This window comes from Amia ocellicauda, chromosome 7 (assembly GCF_036373705.1).
Source record: "Amia ocellicauda isolate fAmiCal2 chromosome 7, fAmiCal2.hap1, whole genome shotgun sequence".
Lineage (NCBI taxonomy): Eukaryota > Metazoa > Chordata > Actinopteri > Amiiformes > Amiidae > Amia > Amia ocellicauda.
The window spans coordinates 43,285,080-43,311,741 of NC_089856.1; the positions used below are offsets into that span (position 1 = coordinate 43,285,080).

Here is a 26,662-nt window from a genome sequence, read left to right on the forward strand (position 1 = left end):
GCAGGACCCAGGCAGGGTGACAGGGAAATGATTGCAATGCAGACGCCTACTGATGCATGCAGTTATTTCCTTACCTAAGCCTCTGTGTCACAAAATCATCATTTAAGGCACAGCAGAGAAACAACATGTCAAAACCAGTGGTAATACAAGGGTTGGGTGGAGACGGGGATTTCACCGGGTTCTCGTGCTTTTCAAAGTTATTGGAAGGTCAGGTAATGATCTTGGTCTCTGGCAAATAAATACATACATACATAAAAGTAGGAGACACTTCTTCACACAGAGAATCGTGTTTATGTGTTGATCTGTATTAAAAACAGCCTTGTGGCTTAGTAAACACTGGGAGGTGGTGCAAAATGTCTTCCTCTGTCTCTCCAGTGTAAATAAGGCCAGTGGTCTCAACAAATCCCGGCACTGTTCTGTATTAAGGAGGAACGTTTCTTCCATGTGGCGCAGCTAGGTTTTCTTGCAGGAGGCTCAGTAAAGCAAGGCAGGACTGTCTGATGCAGGATTGAATTGCACTTGACGTTGGGAAATGTGTCATTGTCTGTTGGAGCTTTGCATGATGGGTAGTCAGTCTTTCTTTGTCAGTGTGCTCACAGAAATATTTAGAGCATTTTCATTTCTGTGTGGCAGTGAATGCCGATAGAGAAGCAATCAGTCTCGTCTAAATAGTTCTGATGGGCTGTGTGCGGTTTCAATGAAGTGATTACATTAGCATGGATTTAGAAAATGGTTTGTCTGTTAAAAAAACTTACATCCAGAACGAAACAATGTTGATTCAACTGGCGTTCGGGCAGAATCAACCTTGACTGCCACTGCTAAATTAATAACTGCCGTGATGCAGTAAGTATTGCTCTCAACAAATTAAATCCTCCCGCAAATTAAAACAGCCGAGAGCAGCCATAATAGCCTCCAAATCACTCGTTAAGTGGCGGTCACAACAGATTTCTCTGCCGCTGTTGCATTAATAAATTCCTCTCTGCTGCGAAGCAGGTCACATCCACTTCAACAGGCCTTTTGGGAGAGCAGAGACACCTCTTCAATGCAGCACTGACACTGCCTGGCTCTGCTGGCCCTAAAGCATGGCCTACTTTAAAATTAGACACATAAATCTTCAGCCTTTCTCTTTCGTGTCAGAGTGAGCTGAATCTAGTTGAAGAAAAGAAGAAGGAAAAAAAAACAAGTACAATGAAAATATATTCAGCAGTGGGGAAGTCTGCCCCCTCCTCGCAATCTTCGTACCTCCTTGGAGAGAAGACAACTGTGTCAAAACTCACCACGTTTGTGCTAATTCTTAATCTCTCTTCTCCTGACCTATTTTTGCTCTGGCCTGGCAGAGGAGTCTTCTTGCTGCAGTTGCCAATTAATTAAGAAGCAACGTACAGTTCTTTAAGCAAGGACACACCCCCCTCCACCACACGATCAGCCACAGAAGAGAGGTAACCCATGAAACGGACTCAATGGTAGCTCTAGGTTTCCAACGCAGAATTGCAGGACCCTGAGTGGAAATTACACAACTATAGGATTGCATAGCCGAGTATTCAGTATTCAGAGTATTTTGTTTGTGTCTCCAGATTGAAATAGATATATTTCTAGAGGGATCAGCTAATCGCAGAGATCAGATTACATAAAATGGTGCAGAAATAGCTAAACAGGAACATGAAGAATGTTTTCTTCTCCATTCATTAATTCGGCCCAAAGATCTGTGAGATCTAGACTGTAATTATATAAATTCTTAAACTGACACATTAGTTCTGCTACATTTTATTATGATTATCATTTGGCTGATGTCCCTGTCAGACACAACTCACATTCGGCTGATATATGCGATTGCAAAATCTAAAGAGTGTGGAGTGGTCTGACAAAAGATCATCCGAAGACTGCAAAGATTTAACGGACAGGTCCAGGGAAGATTAGTAAATTTTTTAATCAGGCATGTTGAGAACAGAAACCTCTTCCGTTCGTATGACTCTCATTCTAAACAATCGGCAACCACCGCCACCTGTAATGTTCCCATTTAATTTCAGGATATGGAAATCTATTTTCTCCGCAAAATACACCGGCATACAATTGCACCTTTTTATCTTTAAAGCACTAAGGTAGTGTTGCATAGATTGGCTGCTGATCTGGTATAAAACACGGGTCCTTGACAAACAGTTTGTCATTTAAGAAATCATTCAAACGAAGTGGGGACAGATTGTCACAAGTAGACGTGAAACGCAGCGAGTCTCCCTTGCAATTTCACAGACAGCTGCCCTCACGAAACCTGTAATTGTGCTTAATATAGGAATTAAACAAACCTTCAGGTAAACAAGTCAAGGGCTGGAAAGGCGTCCCATCCTCATTACATCACTGTTAATTGTTTTCTGCATGACTTTACGTCCTTAAAAATGACATTTGACATGTTAAGTAAGCGTCCCAAAACCTTTGGAGAAGTGAGCCAGTGCTGAATCAAGTCTTTCTCCGATGAGCAAAATAAGTGACGTGAGAAATCAATTTGCTTCCTTTGTTCAAACTTTGAGCAGCCTTTCCACACATGATTCTTTTATATCTCCTCCTCCCTTCTTCCACCCCCTTTGGGATACTTCGTTAGCACAGAAAGTAGCAACCTAAGCAGAAAAACCCAGCAGGGAATCACGTGACCCACATATGATAAGATATACCACCAGTCAGGAATTAATAAAGGGGGGAATGCAGATGATTTCATCTAATTCTCTCAGCCCAGGCCATTTAAGACTCAAAAGAAGGCAAAGCAATCAGACCGAAATGATGAAACCAAGAATCTCCAAATGTACTCTGAGAATACAGATTAAATTACGAGCTGGGCAGATCTCTTTCTTCCCTGTAAATGACTTGCTGATGAACGCAGTATCGAGCAGGCAGGTCAGCAGCTAACGCGTTCCTCTATCACCCTTAGTTTCTGTGCTTTTGTTTTTAATAACGCCATTATATCCTCCGTTCCAGTGCATTGTCTGTGCACCCGGGCAGCAGTTCATTTGGTTTTGCAGAACAATGATTAATTGTGCTGCCAAAAGCACAGTTTTTTTCCTTTTTCTTTTTTTCTCGACTAAATCACGGAATACCTTGTCATCAGTATTTCAACAAAGACTTCAAGCTTTTGCACTGGTGGATGTATTATAGTATAAGGAGTTTTTTTTTTCTCTTTCTTTTCTAATCAACAGCTTTATTGTGGGAGAAATCCTTCAGTAAATCATAATTTTTCTATGTGGCTTACATGTATGTGTGTATATATATATATACACGAGTTTCCTTCTTTATCAGCAGAACAGGAAACGCATAAGAACTGATGCCCTGGTTGATACCCTGCCCTCGTTTGCTGTGATTTAAATGTTTCTATTACTCTGTCACAAATGTAATGGCGATTATTCTTCAAAACAAAATATGGAAATTATTTTTTATTCCGGGGAACTGGTACCTGGAAGGTTTTGCAGACACCATTCTTGTCCAAGTCATCAGTGTTATTCCAGAAACTGATGTCTAGTGTTGGTGGCACAGTGTTTGTATTGTAAATCATGCATTGACCTAGTATTTATGTATTACTTTTATTCAGAAATGGGGATCTCTGAGGGTAACAGATTTTCGTGAAACTGTTCAGAGAATTCAAAACCACCGCAAGAACAGATGTATTTTAATGTCTGAGCAAAATGTTATTAAAGACTAAACTCTCTCTGGTTTCTAAATTCAATTCGGGCATACCTCAACCGGCTTTTACTCTTCTGTCTTGATGTTGAGATCTCCATAATCAGACTTCATAAAACAGCACAATGACACACAATGCACAAAACAGATGCATCCTGCAGAAAACATTACCAGAATGTAGAAAGATTAACCTTTTTTCAAGCTATGGATAAGGGACAAGATGATAAATCTTCTTCTTAAGAGACTAATATAAATCATACTGACTCTTTCAAACAGCAAGTGAAATATAATTGAATAAGTACAATCCACTCAAGAAATTGTAATATGTGGAGAGAGTAATATGCATTAATCCAGCCCCTCGGTCACAGAGATGGGAATATACACATCAATACAAGATCGATGGGTTATTTTCACATCACCACAAGCTATGGGGTTATATAACCACAGAAAAATGGAAACATTATGATGGAAAAATATGGAAATCTCTCTCTCTCTCTCTCTCTCTCTCTCTCTCTCTCCTTCTCTCTTCCTCTCTCTCTTTCTCCGTCTCTCCTGCAGGTGTCCCATCAGGCCCACGCAACGTGATCTCCATCGTGAACGAGACCTCTGTGATCCTGGAGTGGCACCCTCCCCGGGAAACGGGCGGCCGCGAGGACGTCATGTACAACATAATTTGCAAGAAGTGCCGCACGGACCGCAAGACCTGCTCACACTGCGACGAGAACGTGGAGTTCGTGCCACGCCAGCTGGGCCTCACCGAGTCCCGGGTCTTCATCAGCAACCTGTGGGCGCACACGCTGTATACCTTTGAGATCCACGCCGTCAACGGTGTCACCAACAAGAGCCCCTACCCCTCGCAGCACGTCTCCATCAACATCACCACCAACCAGGCCGGTGAGTCTCGCCAATTTCCTTTCTGTTGACATGTGGCTTCCTTCACTGCAGGACGAGGATATTCTGCTCAGCAAATAGTTCATAATATGAAACTCATCAAATCCAAAGATGAAATAAATAGTCTGCAATTATTCTCACCTCCACAGTTAGTTTCTCTACGTTTTCAAGTCGTTTGAGAGTTTTTCAATGTTTTTTAATTATTTAAATTTTGCGTTTTCTCGTCAAATTAAATGTCTCTTTTCTCAAAAATTTTTAAGCTTGTAGAGATCTCAATTAAGTCCAACAATGATGTCAATCAATAAGTAAGATTGGTTTTACCTTTTTGTTGAGGAAAATCATGAAGAAAAGATTATAGCCAATATTGTCCGTCAACACGAAAATCAGTGTAGATTTTAAAACAGTTTTTTCCCCACTTTCACCCGTAAAACAAACCTCATCGCTTGTCAGAATCCTTGCTAGTTTCCAGAAACATCTTGTCTTAAAGCAATCAGTGCTGCAACAGTTATCTCCCCGTCACGTTGACTGCACTCAGATGACGGGTGCCAGCATTCAGAACACGGTGAGTACACAATCCCAGAAAGTACCTAAACATTCCCGAAAAGTTTTAATGAGGACGTTTGTCACCAGGATATCTTTCACAGCCCTGCAACTCAAGCAGGATTGTGAAACCTTTATGAGACTTTTCTTATTTGATCTGCGTGATCAATTATAGATACGTCCTAGATACATAGCACCATAGGCGCAACTGGTCAGCACTACAGGAGCAAAAAAACTAAAAAGACAATTAACATCCTTGGGATTTCATACACGGAGAAGGAAACGCTCTCTGTTCAAGCATGTCATTTCGAGGCCTTCGAAGGAGTTTTCCTTTTCAGATGCGTTATCGATTGTGTGATGAATGATGGCGTAAACATAATGTGACATGTTCCCCTCTCTCTGTCTAAACTGACATTTTGTTGGTGAATCAGGGAAGCTATGTTGTGCCCATAAACGGTAAGTGCCGACAAATGAGCTTTCTAGTCGTAACTGAAGGCCTTGTACAGAAACTCACTGCACGAGCACACATGTGGATCTAATTGAGCCGCCCCAGACATTCGGCCCAAAACCATCATCCACAGATTAGTGGTTTGGGATGTAGACGTATGTCTCGCGTAGGTAGAGTCAGATTGCCAAACACTTGTGGTTTAAGACGGATTTGAACCTCGACGAGCAGAAATTACAGACTTCAGAGGAAAAGACTTCTCCAGTCCCCTTTAACTGTAATATATATTTATCCGGCGATATACAGTGGCCCCCTCATCAAAACATAGATAGCAGAAGGTCCTTTGGTTGTAAGCTGTGTTTTGATATGTCGGTTTATCCTACGACTAGGAGAATGGAGTGATTTTTTGTGTGTGTAATTTAACAAGGAACCCCTTCTGATGGGTTAAATCTCATCCTCTCTCAAGCGCACATGTGTCTGTCGGAGACCAGCCATTTGTCTGCTTCCTGTTTTAAGAGGAACTTTGATCTCTTTCTATGGGCGTGGGAGTTTTTCATTTCAGTGTGAAGACAAAGGGGGCTGCCAGTCATGAATCGCGCTTGGATAGTTAGCTCTCTCTTTTTTTCTTCTGCTCTCAGACTGATGCCATTAAAGACATTAGGGGGAAAATGAATTTTGAAAAGAATGCCACGTTAATGAAGATTTTTTTTCCATTTCTGTTCCATTTAGCATGAATAAATCATAAATAATTTAAAGCAGCTGTAAATGTGTGTGGGGGGGCTGTCGTAAATAAATTGAGCAAAAGCGAAACACCTTCCCTTTTAAGCTCGCCTGAAATACTTGATGGAATCTGTAAATTCACACTTAACCCCGTGACAAGCACCATCCATCGACTTTATGAGCGTTCGTCCTCGAGCAGACAGATTCGCTCTTCTGATCGTCGCCCGATTCTCCTCTTCTGGGCAAGATTGCAGACTCACTGCACTCAAGTGCCAATTAGTGCCAGTTGAAGCATTAAAACATATTTAACTTGCAGAGCTTGGTAAACAGCACTCTGTACTCAAATGATGTTTTAGCAAATGGTAATAAAACTGCCAGTAGGATGAGACCAGGGAAGCAGATGGTTTTTGAGCCCTCTTAACACTCACAGGGTGATTCCCCAAGCTGTTTGCTCTGGAGCAAAATTAACTCCCCATTTATGGAAAGGTTAAAGGCTTATCTCTATCTGGAGAAAATGTCAGGATAAAAAGAAACAATTGCTTTTCCCAATCAGCTGTAGGTTTACAGACGTAGCTTGTTAGAAATCTGAGCAGGTGAGGCAGATTTTGCAGAAATCTCTATCAGGTTTTCGAGTTCTCGGAAGATTTCTTTCATTAAGTTTTGAATTTGCTATTCTTATTCTTATCGTGGGGGCGTTCATCTTACTTAAGTAAATTTTCCTGCTGCCTTTCAATTTTTGGAAACCTCAGATCAAGATTTGCATGCTGTGTGCAAGTCAAGAGATGTGGATGTTTGAATAATCTCTATTCTAAATGATAGATTTTAATTCAGGTTCAGTCATATTTTTGAATGTGATGTTTTCCCCTTTGATTATAATATTTGTTTCCACTAAACAGTATTTCTGATGTTAATTATGTTCTACAATATACCCACACACCTGTATCTAACCTCTATCACAAAATGCAGGGTTACTCTAAAAAATACAGTATCAAATTTGAATGTATACTAATTTAGGGTATACTTGAAGGGTATTTAGTTTTTCTGACATATATTCATATTTCAATTCCTGCTATGAACATGTTTTTGTGTGTGTGTTTTTTCCACGGAAACAGCTTAAAGTATCCACATCCAAGTCTTTCTAGAGAAAGGGCTTTCTTACAGTCTGTAGAGATTAACCTTTATAATCCTTTAAGGCTGTAGAAAGAACTGACAATACATGGTAGCTGTCAAGCATATCGAAGTTTCACACAGCTTCTGTCACCTCCGTATGTGACTCTCACACTTTGGTGAACAAGGTCTGTCTTTCAAACATGACTTTCCAGTTCGTCCCCTGAACTGGCTCCGTGGCTTTGAAGGGGGTGGAAAAGGCATCGTCTGGTAAAGGGGGTTTCTGAAGGACTGGACTCCCTACTTGGCTGCGTTTGGCTGTCTGGGTGGTGTTGGTCTTTGCCAAAGTGTTGTTAGCACTCCAAAATGAGGTCACGGTTTCCCTTTTTGTGTTTATGAATAATAGATGGATACAATCAACATTATTTTTGAGTGATTTAGTGGTCTTCTCTTTTATAATAGACTTCCCACAGAAAACAGAAGGGGGGATAGTATTTTTGATCCTGTATTTCCTCTGCCCAATAGCATTTTGTAGGCATTATACCAAAACGTACACCTGCAGAGTCTTAGTGAAGAGAAGTGACAACCAAAACATAGAGAGAGCTTTATCTACTGATGTTATTCATCACTGTACATCCCTTGTGTATTGCTTTTCTTTTTCGTTTTGCGATTTAGCATTTTGGCTACAGGGACTGGACTGAGCTGACTGATAACATCTCTGATGCAAATACATTGTATAATAAAAAATTAAAAGTCGGAAGCTTGACGTCAAATTATGTTTGAAAGAAAAGGTAGTGAAAAATAAAACTTGCTAATTGCAAGAGTAAATAGCTTTGATTGGGAGGGGGGCTAATGGCCTAAACTGTCCCTTTTGACAGGGTAAGTACTCTGCTTGACTGGCAGACCTAAAACCAATGGCGTCTCCATTGTGAACGCTGCGGCACATAATTAGGTGGCTGCTTTTAATTTGTTCCACAATTGCTTGCTCCATTGTCGTCAAGTAATTGCCCCATTCAGAAGGCCCCTGACAAGGCGGCCTTTGTGGAGGCCTACGCCACGGCAGGCTGTCACATTAAGGTGGGAAGGAGAACATTAGGGCTTTGAAGACGATGCCAGAGGGATTGTCTTTGCTGTTCCTCCATTGGAAGTCAAAGGACCGGGCGGCCAGGAAAAGAAACTGACACCCATTACTTTTCCCCAGCGCTAGGTCACTTCGAGACAGAAGAGAATTACTCTCGGTCCAGGGAAGATGCTGATAAACACATTATAGTGATCGGAATAAGTGTTCAGGCTGACGTTTGGGTGTATTTTTAAGTGCTCTGTTTATTGTAGGTGGGGCCTCTGTGCTAGGTAGGCCAGGCACAGGGATATTTTGGATCTGCAGACGGTTTGTAATATAATATGGACTCCAGTGTGGTAGCGCTGCCAATATAGATTGCTTGGCACGTCTCCGGGGCTCCAGAAAAGTAATCCTAGCACTTTTGACTTTACTATAACGGAGCTGGCGTCCGGTTGAAATGTTTCCCTGTTCTCTTCAATCTCTTTATCCGTAAGAGAACAGTACAGAACAGATTAAAAAGTAATCAACAACAACAAAATACTCCAGTGCAATTGGAAACATGTAGCACTCTAGAGCAATTAAAACCAAAACAGATTATTAAACATTCTTGTGTAAGGATTTGTGGAGAAGGAGAGACGGGCCAACATTATGTTTTTAGAAAAGAGAGAGAGAAAAAAAGAATTGAATTATGTAAACTAGGGCCTCTCTTCAAGAAAACTAAACAAGGTTATGGGCAGAAAGAAATGTACACCCTTATAATCAATTATGGAAGCAGCCAAGTCCTATAATTGTCTTGTACTGGATTCCAGATGTGTGTAGTTTTCGGTTTTAGTACTTGGGTTCTAAATCCAGGTAAAATAGTTTTAAACATCTGTTTCATTATGTTTCAGTGAGAAATCATTGCACATGTTATTCTGCAGCACTCTGTAGAAGTTATATTTCTGTCCTTTAGTTTTGATGAAAATGCGCATATTGATCTGCAGGTAAATGCATTTTGTGTTGCTGGCATGCAGATGTGTCTCAAGCAGAGTGAAGTCTCTCAACTTATTACAAATCAAACACATATGGATTAGACAGAATTATATCTACAGTGAAAAAGAAACTTGTATTCTCCTATGGTATACATTCCACCCCCGCTTTCTCTCGGTCTATAAATGGTTCAGTTCATGGTCCGTTGTGAATGACTGTCCTACAGTAGCGAATTTGTATTGTGTTTTCATACTGGTAAAATGTAACAAATCAGATGTACATCCTGCGAAACCTGCGGTTTAAACATAAACAAGGCAACAGATGTCCATGAGTTTGTTACTGTCTCTCCAATGTAGTTATGTGAGTCTGTAAAACATGTATAAGGTTAGTATATAGTTAAATCTAAATAGGTTCATGGGCTTTTTGAGTTCTGTGCCTTGTTGCTGATTATTGTGGTGGTTTAGATGCACCGAATAATTGAAGAGCATTGCATTTTTCTCCATACGAGTTATGTGCTGAATCTAGCTGTTGCACTGCTGGTATTTTCTGATAGAGAAGGGTCTTAAGATGCATACCTCTCATACTGGGGAGGGTGGTTAACCAGGGATCTGCAGAAAACAAAATACATATCATTGAGGATGCGTCAGCTTTAAAGCAACGAACACGGAGTTCTGTAGAGTAGATGTGTTTTTCTCAGTTTAAATCTCCAAAGAGAAACACTGAAGTTCCAACTCAGGAAAGCCGCAAATGAACATCTGGCAGCGGCTGCAACCCTGTGGGACCCCGACGGATTATCTGAATGTTTCGACACATTAAAGTATTAACTGGCTTGGCAAGTTTCGAACACAGAGGGAAACTCGGTTGATGGCATGTTGAAGTCATTTCAGGTTCGTTCTTTTTCTTGTTGGATTGCCTTGAAATAGTGGACTATAGAAAGGTACGACTTCTATACAACCTTCACGGTCACATCTTGAAGATTGTAATTAATCTTGAGTTAATCAGTCTATTGTAATGGCTTTCAAAACGTCAGCTTGAATTTGTGCAAGGAGGGCATCCTCATGGCTTCTGTGTGTTGGCTGTTTCTCATTGCCTAAATCCCACCGTGGTTCTTCCGTAGGAGATGGCAGGGATGGGAGACAGACAGTAGCCTTGGGAATAGGCACACATGCAGGGCAACAACCTGAAAATGATTGCACTAAACAGATAACTTAGAAGTTGCTCGAAAGGATGCTGACGATACCAAAAACTGGTATATTGCTTAAACAGTGGAGGCAACTCGATACGTTGTTAGGAACTCTCTTAATTGCTCTTTAAATCTTTTGTGAAAGGGCTTTGAAGACTTGAGCTTTAAGATGGCCAGGATCCTCACAAATCCTAGCGACACATTTCTAATAAACTACGCTAGAACTAATCAACGAAGGAAGAGGTGGTCACTGCTGTACACAAGAAATACTGACCCAGGAGATGTAGTGATCTCTGTAATTATTGTAGTTAAAATAGTTCTGACTCCATTGTGTTTTTGTTGAACTCAGGATCTTTATATCTCTGTGGATTTATGTGGTACTGAAAAGTCTAGTCCTGTGCTTCCTCTAAAGGTAAAATGAAGAAAAACACTTACCAGAAAGGGTTGGACTCAACTCTACATCTTCCATGAATATCTTTTGAGACTTTAAGGGAAACTATAATGCTATATGTTGTATGTATCTGATGTGGAGTTGTTTTGAGTGTAAGATCTGGGGGAGGGGGATAAACATCCGTGTTTCCTTTCATGTCGCTTGTCTGCTTCATTGTGCGAGGCTTGAATGTGAAACTAGGTGTCACTCTTCAACTCTGACAGCCATTACTACGGGGCTATGTCCGCAGTGTCACGTTGATTGGCCCAGGCTGTCCATCTCAGCATCCGTGAGTGGGAGCTCAGAAACACCGCCTGTTGGAGCCCTGGATTTAATTTGCCCTTCTCTCGGGGGGCAGGCAGGGGCTGTCTGTGTGGAGAAGATGGTTCCAGGTTTCTCTCAGCGGCGCTAATGTACCTGTTTATTACCTGAGCCCAGACGCAACCAAAACTGACCGGGCTGTAAATGCAGCTGACATCCCAGTGAATCAAATGAATTAGGCTGATTAAAAGCTTTGGTCCGTTAGGAAAAGCGTCACATAGCTTTTGTTGCTAATGGAAAAGGGTCAGTTCCCAACTTTCATAGGCGAGGGATGGCTGCATATAAAACGCAACATATTTGTTCTTTTTTGTATATATATTGTTGTGTGTGCCGTAATGGGGAGTCTGAATCATTCTTCAGCTGAAAAATAGCTTTTAACTAAAGAATCTCACCACACCAAGAATACAACACACTGTTGGTGTATTGTTCATATAAAGCAATAGCATTCAGTGTGTTTGTGAGGTCATTGACTTCCTATACGGACTGTTCTTTTCCCACACTTTCTATTCAATCTGTCAATATGTTAATGTGGGCAAACTCTTCACACAATCAGAAGCCAGCTGTCTAAACTATGTTCTTGTAGCTTGTTTTCCAAAGCAAGGTTAATAGAGGTGGAGTTTTATAAAGCTACACAGAAAGAGATTCTTAAGTGAATCCATGAAACTTGGCATCTTTTCCTTTTCTGTATCAAACGGTTTTGGGCAGACCGACAAATATTAGAAATCAAGAATTCAATGAGTGCGTCCAGTTTTCCTTACCCATGGACAGTTTAATGGCCTCGACTTGGTGTTCGGTTGATACGGGTTTGTTTAAGAAACTGCCGTGCCATTATCAGAGCTCCAAGAGACAACACCATCAATTTGTTGAAAGACACAGGAAAAGAGAGAGAAAATAAGAAGTATATATAAACGTATTTTACTTCTGCTATAGTGCAATATACGGACTCATGTCTCAGTCCTGTTGTTTGTTCGAAATGTTGTGAAGCAGTCTGTTGTACGCAGTGGAATATCCAAATGAAGGGTTTTACATTAAGCTGTGGCTGTGTGTGTTTCCAATCAAGTGGGACGCGCTGACCGCAAAACAAATGCTCCAGACTTGGCGCGCAAGTGAACTAAAGCGTCTCCTGGTTCCTTTTTGTTTAGCATATTTGTGGTTTGCCTCCAAGTCCTAAAATATGGCCGAAGCTTTGAAGCCTACAGATAGCAACGGATTGGCATTTCGCCTCCTCTTTTAGTCTCCTACTTTGCCAACCACGATCAAGCACATTGTGAATGGGGAAGAGCAATGTTACAGGAAAAGTTATTCATAATACTCTGTTTGATCGTTTTGGCAAGAGCCTTCATTTCAGACCACAGCAGTTAACTGAAGATGTAAGGATTATTTATTTTTTACATTTCTGGTACGGGACTCTTTTTAGATTCAATACTTGATTTTCTCCCACCCGTTTGCCTCAGATATCAATACAATTGCAGAGTCTCCCTCAACTAGGTATTCTTCTGGTGATTCTTCTTTTGAAAACTAGAATAATGTTTAGAAGAGTTCAAAGCAAATTCACACTCTTGAGCTTTGAAATGCAATGACAAAACAGTTTAATATGTTTACAAAAAGAAAAGAGATCAGTGTTATCATTAGCACACTATATGAATTCCCTCGTTGTTATTTAACCATAGCTTCCAATCCTATAACTAAATAGTAGGTGGCTTGTTTAGTAGATCGCACCAATAGACAATTTTGAATTATGGATTGAAGGAAAGATCTTAAAGACAGATACCTCTCCTCTTGCTTCTGACCTCCAGCTGACTTTCTGTTCTTCTCCACCTTGAGTCTCTGAAGGGGACTTGCCAGTCACAGTGAGAGAGAGAGCATCCATTCAGTGCATTAACGCTTCACTAAAGCAAACAGTATCACAGCTTCTTCCCCAGAACACCTTAAAGAAAAGCACCCACGCCATCTAAAAGCTTGTGTTAGTCGAGAAAAAAAACAAAATCAAATAACAGCAGCCTCCCTGGAAAGGAGGAAGGAGAAAAAAGCCAGGAGGAAAGAGAAATAATGCAGTGCGCCTGGCTCTTTTTGTGTTTGTCCCAATCGTTAAAAGAACAAACCCCCCCAAAAAAAACACTTAAATCGGTCTAACCGCTGCTAAACAAGCATTGATTTGGAGTGATTTTGGTCATTTAGGTTTGTTCGGTGTTTTGATTTGTATTTCCAATGGTTGTGCTCACTGGTGCGTAACTTGTTCCTTGAAAAGAAAAGGGAAAAAAAAATGCTTGCAGGCATCTAGTACTTAGTTGGAAGTTCCTTGAAGTGATTATTCAGAAATTTCAGAATGTAGCCTTTTTAGTTTGCATAGATATTATTTCAAAATACTCAGCAATATCATTGGTGAACTCTCCTCATGCATCAAGAGAGCGACTTATAGTTTCTTCAAGGCAAAATCATTACGAACTTCAAACAAATTAGTTCAATTGGACCATGTATCCAATGCTGACATATGACGGATCCAGTATCCAGCCTGTATCACTGGAAACATTGTTTTAAACCGGGAACCTCCTCAAAGACACAACGCACACCCGAGTTGACGTCTACAGTTCTTCAAACCTCCAGCGCACTGCTGTAGCGCGTTACACTGCGAAGGAATTAGTTTACTGCAGCAGTTTGCACCTGCAGTCAGAACTGTAATTAAATCTAACATGCAATTTAATTATGTTGGTACACACACGTCCAAAGAGCGGCTGCTACTGCAATTATCAACCCGGCAATCAAGGTAAATGCACAGTCTGAAAGGGAGACAAAAAGATGTTGCTGCAGCGAAATACAGGGTAAATAAAGTAGTGATTGTATGTACAGTGATCTCCATTTGAATGACAATATCCATGCGTTGATCAGCGATGCAGGGGGGAGCAGGGCTCGAGACAGCTGTATTTTTAATCAGGGGATTAGATTACATTTAAATATTAGTTTACGAGAATATACTGCTCTGGTTGATTTGTTTACAAAATATTTGAAACGCAATTAATAATTAGAGACTTGAGGTAAGTCAGTAAAGATGTAAATAAATAAATATCCGCTACAACCTATTTGAAGGAAACCTTGTTGTTTTGGTTGAAGACAATTAATATATACAGTTGGGTTAAAGGAAAAACGTGAATAAATGAGTGGAGGAACATAACGAATGCAGATGACTCCAAAGAGGTGTACTGCATGATACAATTAAGCAATTAACATCCTATCCTGCTCTGTGGCATGTATACAAATGCCGAGCAGGCCCAGTTGACCTCGATTTTCGATCAAGATGGCGTGAGGAAAAGATTTAATTGACTTTGAAAGAGGGGTCATTATTGGGGCATGAATGGAAGAAGCTTCAGTCACAGACGCTCAGCTGGCTTGTGTTCTGGACAAGTGGGACATATGCATGTGTGGGACACCAAGAGAACGGCACAGGCCTGACTGCTGGACCCCTACAGTGAGGGGGTCCGGAGGCTCTGTTATGCTGTGGGGGGCATTTTCCTGGCATGGTTTTAGTCCACTTGTCTCGTTAGAGGGAAGGGCCACTGCAAATCATGACAAAGCTATTCTGAGAGATCACCTTTATCCTATGGTGAATCATTTCTATCCTGATGGGAGTGGTCTCTTCCAGGATGACAATGCCCCATCCACAGGGCACGAGGGATCACTGAATGGTGTGATGAGTATGAAAATAATGTGAATCATATGCTATGGCCTTCACAGTCACCAGATCTCAACCCAATTGAACACCTATGAGAGATTTTGGACCAAAGTGTAAGACAGCGCTCTCCATCGCCATCATCAAAACCCCAAATGAGGGAATATCTTTTTTAAGAATGGTGTTCATCCCCCCAGTAGAGTCCAGAGACTCTAGGATCTGTGCCAAGAGCATTGAAGCTGTTCTTGGGGCTTGTGGTGCCCAACACCTTACTGAGACACTTTGTTGGTTTTTCCTTTAATTTGTCTCCCATCTGTATATAGCTCTATATTTTCACAGCAGTGAAACTGAAACAGAGTATAACCACAGACACAAATATAATATAAATGTATGAAAAGTCAGCGACTAATTTTAAAGATTAGTCCTATAGGTTCTTCATAGTACAACAGAGAAGTGTTTGATGTCACTAGAGAAATAATGAAATCTAAATGATTTAGACCTGCAAATTAACTTCAAAGCCTGACTGTTTAACACCCATTAAATGTCTGCTGTTTGCAGCTTCATCCCATCACACTTAAAAGACACTCAGTCGAATGCGAGAGCACAACTCATTATTTCTGTGTGTGTATATATCTTTGTACATGTATTTGTACGAAGCCCTTTTTAGAAGAGCCTACTTCAGTTTATTTGTCCCAGTACTACCTCATCTTTATGGCTTCACCTTTTCTTTACACTACAAACTCCATTATCATTATGAGATCCAGGATAAAATTTAAATCTCCTCTGTCCATTTAGTGTAGATGAATTGAAATCTCCCGTCACATGATTTACTCAGAACGAGGACATTACGTTTTTTGTGATAATTAAATCCATAAGCGTGCTTTTAGCCCAGGGCTGAGCTGGTTATCAATTCAAATAATCAACTAATCAAAATTCCTTATATTACACTGAAACTCCTGCATAAGTACAGTTGGTTTCCAGTGTGCCCCGGCACACAAAGGACTGTGTACAACATTGATGAATGGTTGGTCAAAAGCCACACATAGCTGAGCAGTCCAGAGTAAAGTGGGACAGGAGGGGGGATGAAAACATTTGTCTTTAACCTCCACAAATCATAGTATTGAAGTGTTTAGGAGCACAAGCAATCAATAATTATCAAGGTATTATATGTACAGTAGTTTAGCAGTTTCACCTTAACCTTCTTTGCCTGCCTGGTGTAATTACATGCAACGTGACTCATGTATACCCGCGTGTTTTCTGTGAGAGAAAGGAGCAGGGAAACGGACTATACTAATGATTCATCAGACAGCAAGGGAAGCTGTGAAAATACTTTTAATTGACAGTACCCAACCGTGCCACACACTTAGGGCATGGGGGGATTAAGTTCTGAATGCTCTGCCTCCTTTTTAGCCCCGTGCTTCTTGCAAACGTACCATTTTGCCAAGGAATAAGGTCCTTTCAATTCCTCCCAGTCTTAGGATCAATTCTGTGCATTTTTCTTAAAAAAAATCTCAGCTTTTCCCCTCTACTCATTGCAGTCTATATTGATGGGCTGTGTTGAGTCAGGCATGTCTGTTAGATGAACCTTGGGTTGTCTATTTAGATGTTTGGATAACAGCGTGCCGGACAACTCCTGTGTTTTCCTCTAATTTGTTCCTTCTCTGCTGCCTCTGGTGTATTCCTAACTCATATTTTTTTTTACCTCCAATTGCTTTTCATACAACATGAATGGAGGTCTGTCTCTTCCTCCAGCAGGCTATTCCTGATGACAACAGGAGCTGAACAAACGAAAGCAAGTAATGCCAACGTTTCTGCCAACATGCTCTGTCATTTATCTCCTCAGATGCCACTCCTGGACAACGTGTTGTGCTTGGGCTCCAGGCCACTCTGGAAAATGTCTGTAGCAGGGGAATTGTATATAGGTCATTTATCGGTTTCTTCTTCTTCTTCTTCTTCTTCTTCTTCTTCTTCTTCTTAAATGCATGTATTGTTCAGAAACACTGGTATATGGCTGGAGTCACATTTAGGAACATTTTAAAGGAGTCGCCCCCAATGTTCAAGTGTCAAGTTGAAGAGTGGGCTTTTAAGATAGTGAAACGTGGAGAAATCATCTGGCAATATTTCAGAAAAACATTTCTTGATTTCAATAATAAAAAAAAATGGGAAGAAAAGGCTTTAAAATTCCAATGAATACACATCATCCATCAGGGAGACAGCGAGGCTGTGGGAGAATGGTGTGTTTTTTTCCTCGCTTCTTAATAAAACCGCGGAGAGCTCAAACTGCTTTGCAAAATGAGTCTTTCCGGTGTTTCTGTCCCCGAGTTTCAGCACAGAGAGCAGAAAGCAATTTAAAATCGTCTCAGTGGCTGTAACAATGTGCCAGGAGCCTCCCAATAATTGATAACGCGGTGCAAACCTGTGCGGCGGAGCGTGAGCCAGTCAAAGAGGCAATGAACGCAAGGTGAGGCCGAGCCTGAATCATTCCTGTTCAGCGAGGGTGGGGGGGTGGGTTTGCCTCTGGTTCATCATCTCAGATGTTCCACACCATTGGCGAAAATAAATACAGCAAAATAGAAAAATAGTGTTCAGGCAATAGAAAAAAAAGGAACAGCGCTGTTCTTTTTGGTTTCATTTTAAAATATATATATATAAAATGTTAAATTGCAGCTTAATGTCTGCTTGTTATCTCGGTCCTGCCACAGGGAATAGGAGTGGAGTAGGACAGTCTTTAAGAACATAAGAAAGTGTACAAACGAGAGGAGGCCATTCGACCCATCATGCTCGTTTGGTGTCCATTAATAACTAAGTGATCCAAGGATCCTATCAGGTCTGGATATCTGCGGATCTGGAAAAGCTCCTTTTGAAGACTTGAATCAAGTCCCCACGTAGTCTCCTCTGTTCCAGGGTGAAAAGGTTCAGTTCCTCAGTCTCTCAGTAGGACATTCCCTTCAGACCTGGAATAAGTCTGGTTGCTCTCCTCTGAACTGCCTCTAGAGCAGCAATATCTTTCTTGAAGTGTGGTGCTTTAAGTGTGATCTTGGAATGAGTAGGAAACCGGAAAGTTGGCGAAGGAGGGGTTGGTTCAGAAAATGGACGTGGAGATGTGTCCATTGAGTTTAAGAACTGCGGACGTCTCTGTGGAAGGGGACAAATTCAAATGATTACCCGACAAATGGAGTCAGGATTCCAGCCAGACTCTATAGAAGGCAGGGCTTTGTCATTTGGTTTTAATCAGGCAACAAAGAGCGGAGTGTGCGATTGCCTGGGATCGCATCCAAACAGACGCACTCTATTAGTTTACAAGAGTGTGTGTTTTTTTTGTGTGTGTGGGATGTATCGTTTTGGCATTGTGGTATTTTCTCAAACCGCTCGTGAGTAATGTGATAGTAAATATGAATATGTACAGGACAGGATCGGCTGCAGCTGTGGTTTATAAATCTCTAATCCCAGAATGGCTCAGTTTCTAAAAGCGGTTATTAAGGTTCACTGGAGTTTATAGTTGTTCTCACTAGTCTTTACACTTTAGGTGTTGTGATAGAAATGTAGAGACACAAGGACCCTCCGGCTAATTATGCATTACATTTTATTTTTGGTGGTGTGGGGGTTCAGGAACAGAATGACTACAATTAATACAGGTTTGTAGACAACAGTATTGTACTCTAGTCTGTTTTAAAACTATTTTATATAATAAATAAGGAAATACCTTGCAAATACCTTGGTAAAACCCCTGCAATATTAAAATAATAAAATAGGCAGAGATTTTTGTTTTGTTTGCATTGTTTGCTAGTGTTTTGGTTCATCATCTTCTACTGGTTGTATAAAAAGGGATACATCTATTAGTTGATTATAGTTTTTGAGTTTGAGTTTTTGCAATGACTGAAGATTACAGTTACAGCTGGACTAGTTTTCTCTTAACTTAATGATGCTCTTAACTAAGACCTGTCTTCTCTCTGCTCTGTTCAGCACCCTCCATGGTTCCCATCATGCATCAGGTCAGCTCCACCATGAAAAGCATCACCTTGTCCTGGCCACAGCCCGAGCAACCCAACGGCATCATCTTGGACTACGAGCTTCGCTACTACGAGAAGGTAAGACGCCTGAATCCCGACCCCGCAGTTAGCGATGTGTGTCAGGGAGTGTATTCAATTTAAATTCCACGGTTCCACGCAGGTCAGAGAATGTCCAGATTCCTCTGGAGAAAAGTCAGCCGTACATAAGCTGAATAAGCCACAGTTTAGAGGTCTGTAATTAAAACAAGAGACGGTTACGTTTTCCATTTCAAAGTGGTTAGAACAAAGTCTGTAAACTCTGGGTGTGTGGTCATTGTGTCTCGAATTCATATGAAATTGATTGTGTCGGGCTGTGGCAAGCCTTGACTAAAATGGAGGTTATAAAGATAGATAGATTGCCGATACCTGCGCAAACCTGTCTGTGATGAATTCCTCATGTTGTAGTAACACCGATCGCTTGCTAGAGGGAGCTGGTCGTGAGTCTGTTCGAGTCTGCTGAAGTACAGAGTGCGAGCGAAACAAATGTCAACATAAAAAAAGAAAATTAAAAAGCAATCATGGAGCAGAATGAGGAACGCGGTGGAACACATGCGCCCGGCGTGTCCCCACTTTGTTTTGTCAGGCTAAATATCTTAATCCCGCCATCTGGAAGGCATCTCACTTATTATTGTGTTCACTCAAATTAGAAATGGAAATATGATTAATGAGCTCCTCTCCGAGTCCCCGCACATCCCCGGGAAATGAGAGGGAGCAAGAGGCTGCCAAGTCGGACCAGGCCTCTCGGGCAGCAGGGAAAAAGCAGGACATTGTGTCCAAGAACTGATGCAGGCCTCCCGTTTAAAGACCTAAAAGAGTCGGCGCTTGGCTGGAGTCAGAGGCAAGCGTGTGTGAGCATCCAGGCTGCCGTTAATACAGCTGTGTGGTCATAATCGCCGAAAACCACTTATTTCTACTTATTTTACTTATTCCACATCAAAGCCGGAGTTCCGGAATGTGCGAACATCACCGCAATAGTACTGGATTTGTTTTTTTTTATTTCCCACTTTGGTTCAAGCAATTATTTTTTCTGTTTTAACTTGTCAAATGTTAATGGACTTGGCTTACCCCCATGTCCCCTGGGCTTAATGGGTGAGGGATGTATGCAGCTGGCACACATACGCCGAAACACGCGCTCCCTTTTCTCACAGTGTGAGTCCATGGCGCACACAAGATTTGGGGCAGGACTGAGCTCCCACTGATAGGTCCGCAGGCTCACAGGAACCTTCACAGAGATCTCTGTCGTATAAGAGGCCGAGGAGACCCTGGCAACCCCAATCCCGACCAGAACTCAACCTGATCTGAGCCTGAATTTGTATTCCATAATTATTGATCAAGCTATTCATGGCAGGTCCTGTATTGTAGATTAACGAGCACCCCCCTCCCCCCAAGTTTGAGCAATTCATGAATTTGCTTTAATTGTTTTCTAAATTTGTTCCCACCGCCTCTTAATTTAATGATAACTTGTTAATTACCTTTAACTCCTGTAAACACAAATCGGAAGCAGCGTTGCTCGGCTACCGTTCCACTCGGCCGAGATTTAATGAAAGACCTCCTTCAGAAAGCCCCTGTGAATCAGCTGGCCGTCCTCGGGGGACTCGAGCCCAGCTACCGGCTTTGGTCTTTGCCAATTATCGCTAATCATCACGCCCCGGAGCTCTGACTGTGTGTGCAGAGAGACTCGCAGACCGGTGGGAGACCTGCTGGCCGTCTTTCCTGTTGAAACCCCTCCAGCTGGTTTGTGTGTTTATTACAAAACCGTAAACAGTGCAACAGTCTAATCTTTGTTTTAGATAGATCGGCCGTGCCTTCCAACACTCGGCTGAACGGATGAAGAAACTAGTTGGTAGCACACACACTATAGAGAGCTGCATCTCTCCTATGAGGAACAAACCAGACTAAGGATCGCTGGCAACCCAGTCCACTACTTCACCTGTGTCACAGTAGACACATTGGACTTCTAAAATAGATTGAGTGGGGGGTATAGGGGGCACTTCTCTATGAAGCTGTGGATAAAACCAGCCTTATCCTTCTGGAAGTTTGTTAATGGGATTTTTAGAAGGTAGAAGCCTCCTGTTAGACACCGAATCACCTTTTCTATTTAAAACTTCTCTCCATGCTTGGCTGTTCTTTTATTCTATCAAACACCTTAAAATAAATGACATTTAAATGGTGTGGAGCTGCCAGAGAAGGGATAGAATGTTTTGGTAGACACGGCCTTGTTCTTCTAGAATGTATGGATATAGAGGAGATGGACTGATTGAAACACACAATGTACATAGTGACTGAAATGTTCAGTCTCCTGTACAGTGGTTTCACAAAAATAAATACACAAATCAATAGAATACAATACGGTCAAGGTTGTACAAGACATTTACCTGCTTATCTTAGGAAAATACTCAAACCCCCTAAAAAAAAGAAATACATAACCTTATACTGCACATTAAGTTAATCGTGTCAATTAACATTGTTTATGCCCTGTTTTACCATTTTCAAATGTCAAAGTCCATTCAAAATTGCAAGAAATATATTTCACAGACATAACTGGTACACTTCTAAAATGTTTCATCATGCAATCTGTTAATACATGTTTTTTTAGGGTTGCCATCTCAAAGCACTTTAAAAACTCGCGACCAAAAGCAAAGTGGAATCTCAAAAGAAATGCTGGGAAACCGGTTTCCTGAAGCACTTAGCTGTTCACAAAAAAGGTGAATTATTGTGGCACCTTTTTGTAATTGGTGTATCATTGTCCGAAAGGGATAGCGTGTGGTTTTGGGATGAATTCTAAAAGCCCAAATGATAGGTTGTCGACTCGGCTGGGAACATTGCAGACCTGCCCCTTTAGCAGTACGGGTTTATAGCTCACTACCTGTTATAAACCTGAGCTAGGAACCACTTTTGCACTGTCCTCAAATACAGTTATTTGCCTCGGCTGCAGTTATATTATAAGGCAAGAAGAAGAAGAAAAAAGTTATCTGTTTTACCGATGGGATAGATTGGAGAACAGTGGTGGTATATTATCACAGGTATCACAGTGTTCGAGCAAAAAACCTTGAGTGGCTGAAACAGACTCTTTTGTGGCGGAAATTAATAGCTGGGTCACTACTTGTGGGCTCCAATTGTCAAGACAAGGGCTTATCCTAGCGAGCAAAAAGCACGGATTTGCTCTTAAACAACGGTGGCATTCTCCCTCTGCAAAAATAATGATTAAAATTGACTATCTGTCTTCTGTTCGGCTGCTGATGGCAGGATACGTGGGAGAGCGTTTTGCTGGAGGCCTGACACCCGAGAAACTATCTGCAACTCGGCCTGATATCACCGTGTTTAAGTACAAAAAGAGAGAAATGCCAATTAACTGAAATAGAAGCCATGACAGGTATTGACAGTTTATCTACACTGCCTTCTCGGTCAAGGCTTCTGGTCTGGGTATGGGTTTCGCTTCACCACATCTCTATCTTCTCATTTATTTATCTATTTATATATTCATTTATTTCGATTGTGTCTTGGTTTTAAAGCTAAAGAGTTCTAATGCAGTAATATTATCCCGAAGGTGCAATTAGTGCTTTGTTAGATCTCTCTCTCTGGACCCTTAATAAAAGGATGGTATTGTCTGACCTTAATATTGTAGTTAAGGTATTTACTAGGATTTACTACAGTTTTTACTTTAATTTCTGCCATTTAAACCATGGGGGAAAGGACAAATACTTAGTTTGTGTTACATTTTGTAAATACTGAAGACATTGAATGTCTTTAGCCTGGAGCAGAATTGACTATGGGGGCACTTGATCCAGGCATTAAAAATTATGAATGGTTCGACCGTGTCAGTCCAGAGGATCTCCTCCAGATGAACAAAGACACAAGGACTCGAGGACACAAATGGAAACTGAGTTTAAAGCCCTTTAAAGAACAGAAAACTAGAGACTTCTTCACACGGAGAGTCGTGGCAGTATGAAACTATCCCCCCAGCCATGCTGTTGACGCCGACTCCTTTTGATCATTCGACAATAGACTGGATGAGACTCTTGGAGTTATTAGCTATCGAATGAGCACGATGGCCTCCTCTCGTTTGTCAACTTTGTTGTGTTTTCATGTTCGCTGCCTTGTTTTACTCCAGTGATTTTGTTCTGTGATCTCTTGTCTCTGTTTCCTCTAAGGCCATAAGGTGAGATGGTGTAAACATCTCCTAATCCTCACTGGAAATGTATCCACGGGACCAGAAAACGAAATAAACAAATAGTGTCTGGAAATGAGAGGACGAATGCTCATAAAGTATAAGATGTTCACTGTTCTGATGCAGTTTGAGATCAACCAGATTCTAGTAAGATGGTTATTTTGAAGAGATTAGAGACTCACTGGATCCTCTGTTGGGCAATAAACTGGCATTTCCTCCCACAATAACCCATTATGTAGGAGAGTCTCAAATCGTTACACGCTCTGTGCCGCTCCAAAGCTCATCCCGCGAGGAAGAAACAAACGTTATATTGGCCAGTTAATTTCCTGTTTAATCTGTCAGAAGAAGGTTTATGACTGGTCTCTGCCATTTCCTGCTCTTCGTGTGTCATTGATTTGTGTAGTAAAAGCTGACAGCCAGTCTATTTAATAAACATTTTTTAAACTGTCTATTTTCTGGGCTTTTTATAGCAGCGTAGATTTAGAGTGTATTCTCCTTCCATTATAAACATGAGCCTATTATAGGGATGTCATTCCCCTGAACTTGGAAGAATGATGGAAATCCACCACACCTTTCTGTTGGACTGTTGGACATCTGGTCTGTTGGACTGTTGCTTGTTTGGCACCGTGTGGATACAGCACCTGAGATAAAGTCTCCAATCTGGGGTCTGACCACACGTGCTACACGGTACAGTTCTCTACAGCGGTGTCAGTAATGTACCTAATATGGAGCTTTTCACAGACTAAAACAGATTAAAATGTTTGCTGGTGGAGGACTTAATATTCCCATCACCTGTACATCCCTCCCAACGTCAACACTGTAATTAAATGAGACAAAAAAATCCTGTTAAGGTAAAATCTGAACTAAACCAGAGATTAAAACATTACCATTGGACTGCGTTCAAACATAATCCCAAATAATGAAAAGTTGTTATGCAATCTCTGAGAAAAGTCGTGTGCTATAAGGTCTCTTACTTTTAATGCATAAATACATCAAACAAATAAATGTCCCTTCTGCGCTCATATCTAAGAACCAGTCGTATACATATATATTATCATATTTTTATCATATCTTATCATATTTTAAGAATGGATCACCTTGAAATGACTTGGGCAGTGGATTTGATTAACAGACTCCAAAGTTTAAACTTTTAAAAGGCAGTTTCTTCGCTGATTATCTAACTGCTGAGTATTCGTCCCCGGGCCTCTGAAGCAGCAGAGAAGCGTGGGAGTTGGGGTGGTCAGAAGTCTGTCAGATTTCCTTAGGTGTTTCTTGAGCGCAGAAAGGTCTGAAGCTCTGCGCTGACCTCCACTGACCGCCCAGTTATTTGCAGAATTACAGTTACAGAGCCTTGATGGTTTTATAAGAAAATGAACGGACTGGGCTGTGTGTAGGACCCCCTGCCCCTGGCAGCCCTGTCATGTGGAGATAAGTAGGAAAGCAACACAATGGAAAATTAACATCAGATGTTACGCACATTGTTTTCTTCTCTGCCTTTACTCCCTCTGACCCTTCACTTTGGGAAGCCAGACCAATGCAGTTCAACTTTCTCAGAAATTACATTCTTTCTCGATTCGATTCTGTCTTTCTTTTCTTTTTTCCTGAAGTGTCTGGAAGGAGGAAATAACTTGCCAAAGTAGGGTCAGGGTCTCCATTAGCCGCTGAGAAAGATAGCCTTGTAACTGTGCCTGGCGTCCCCCACACAGCGAGGGAGCATTACGCTGGTGTCTATAGTTCACCGGCTGTGGAAGCAGGGGAGAATAGGAGAATACATACATCACTCAAACCAGTAATTATTTCAATTTCATCCTAGCAAATCACGGCGCTTTTGTTAATGGCGAACAGTGGAGACAGATTTGTTTTGTTTATTTATTGAAGACTGGGCTGAGCCGTCAACGATGTAGTTACACTAAAATGTAGCCTAAATTTCTTTAATTAAGCTTTTGAACTATGTTTAGGTGTTTAATGAGGTTCTCTCATCTCAAGTTCAAACGGCATCACGAATGCCACGCAGCTGTTTTTACTTTATGTATGTTTTGTTTGTTTCTTTCCTTTTCCATCTTCCATCCAACCGATTTGCAGTTCAGTTTTCGTCACATCAGAGTGAACGGCTTCTGTCCTCGGATTGAAAAAGTACAAACTAGATAGCGACAATGTGCGGCTCTGAAGATAGCAACCAAAAATGGAAAATTGAAATGCGGGAGGTATAGTTTGAAGACGGAAAAACAATACAGTATCTGAAAGACAAGAAAGTATACCAAATTAACAAAACGACACGGGGGTGCTATGAGTGATTTTGAGTCTGGACACAATGAGTCTATTTAAGAGCTGCACAACTTTTCAAAATCTCATTTTTGCTGCAGCTATCTCTTTAAATTCTTGAAAGCCTTGAGTTTTGTTTTGTTTTGTTGTTTTACTCATTTGATCTCAGACTCATCATGAGATTTTACTAATTTCATGCTTGCAAGTTTAGCTCAGATTGGACTTATATCAGTCATCTCGGCTATATACGATAAAACACTCTGACAGTCTGTTGGCTGTCTGTGGAAGTGATGAAGTATTGTGGAAAGAATCACCGGAAAACTTAATCAGGAATTCATATATTTTTCATGAAAGAGAGAATCAAAATTTGCTCTCTAAAGAATGGTTAGAGTTAGTGAGGAGGATTTAAACCCTGGACTCAGTGTGGGCTGATTTTGTATAAGCACTGATCTGAGACTGAGAAGGAACAAGGTTAATTGGTTTAATACAAAGCATACAATGAAAGCAGAGCAGATGTTTAAGTCCATAATGCTTTATTTTCAGAAATAGATTTTTCATTTATATAAGAAAATTATGTGTGGTGGAATTTAATAATAATAGGTACATGATAGGGGCAAATAAAAAAAAAAAACATACACACTCTACCTCATACCTTCCAGATGTTTATTAGACACTGAACTGCTTGTCCATTGATAAGGCAACGTGTAGATTTTTGTGTAAAACTGATGTCTGCTTTATTTGTTTGTGAGATGCTCAATTATTGTACCTTTTTAAACCCTTCCACTTTGCAATTGCTAATTGTTAATCTATTTGGTGGACCACCACAACCTCAGAAACATACAAATCAGATTATGTTTATGATTTGTGTGCTACCAGGTACCCCAGTTACAGCAGCCCCCACAATCCACTTGCTCTGATCACATGACCAGCTATTTTAAATATAAGAGTGGCAGAAACCGGGGCCGCGCATCCGCCCGTCCATTCGCCCTCATGTGGCTCTCACACCAGCCCCCGTGCCCGACCCGACCCGCTCGCCGAGAACGCCAGGAAGAGATATCCACTTGCCTGGCGGCCGGGAGAGTTTCTCCTCCAACTGCCGAACGAGCAACAGCTTCGGTGTGGGAAAGGCGATGGGGGGCCTCCCGCCAAAAGTGTAATGACTGAACACTGACCACACCTGAGGGTCTGTTCCT

At 41.3% G+C, this 26,662-nt stretch overlaps 1 protein-coding gene across 2 annotated transcripts in view; it reads left to right on the forward strand.

Annotated features, from left to right (window-relative positions):
- The window catches only part of ephb1 (EPH receptor B1), a 197,900-nt gene that overhangs the window by 124,417 nt on the left and 46,821 nt on the right, over positions 1–26,662 (forward strand). For both annotated transcript variants that reach the window (XM_066709787.1, XM_066709788.1), the window contains exons 5-6: positions 4,219–4,554; positions 18,954–19,078. In XM_066709787.1, the coding sequence (XP_066565884.1) occupies positions 4,219–4,554; positions 18,954–19,078 (461 nt within the window). The remainder of the gene's footprint in view (positions 1–4,218; positions 4,555–18,953; positions 19,079–26,662) is intronic.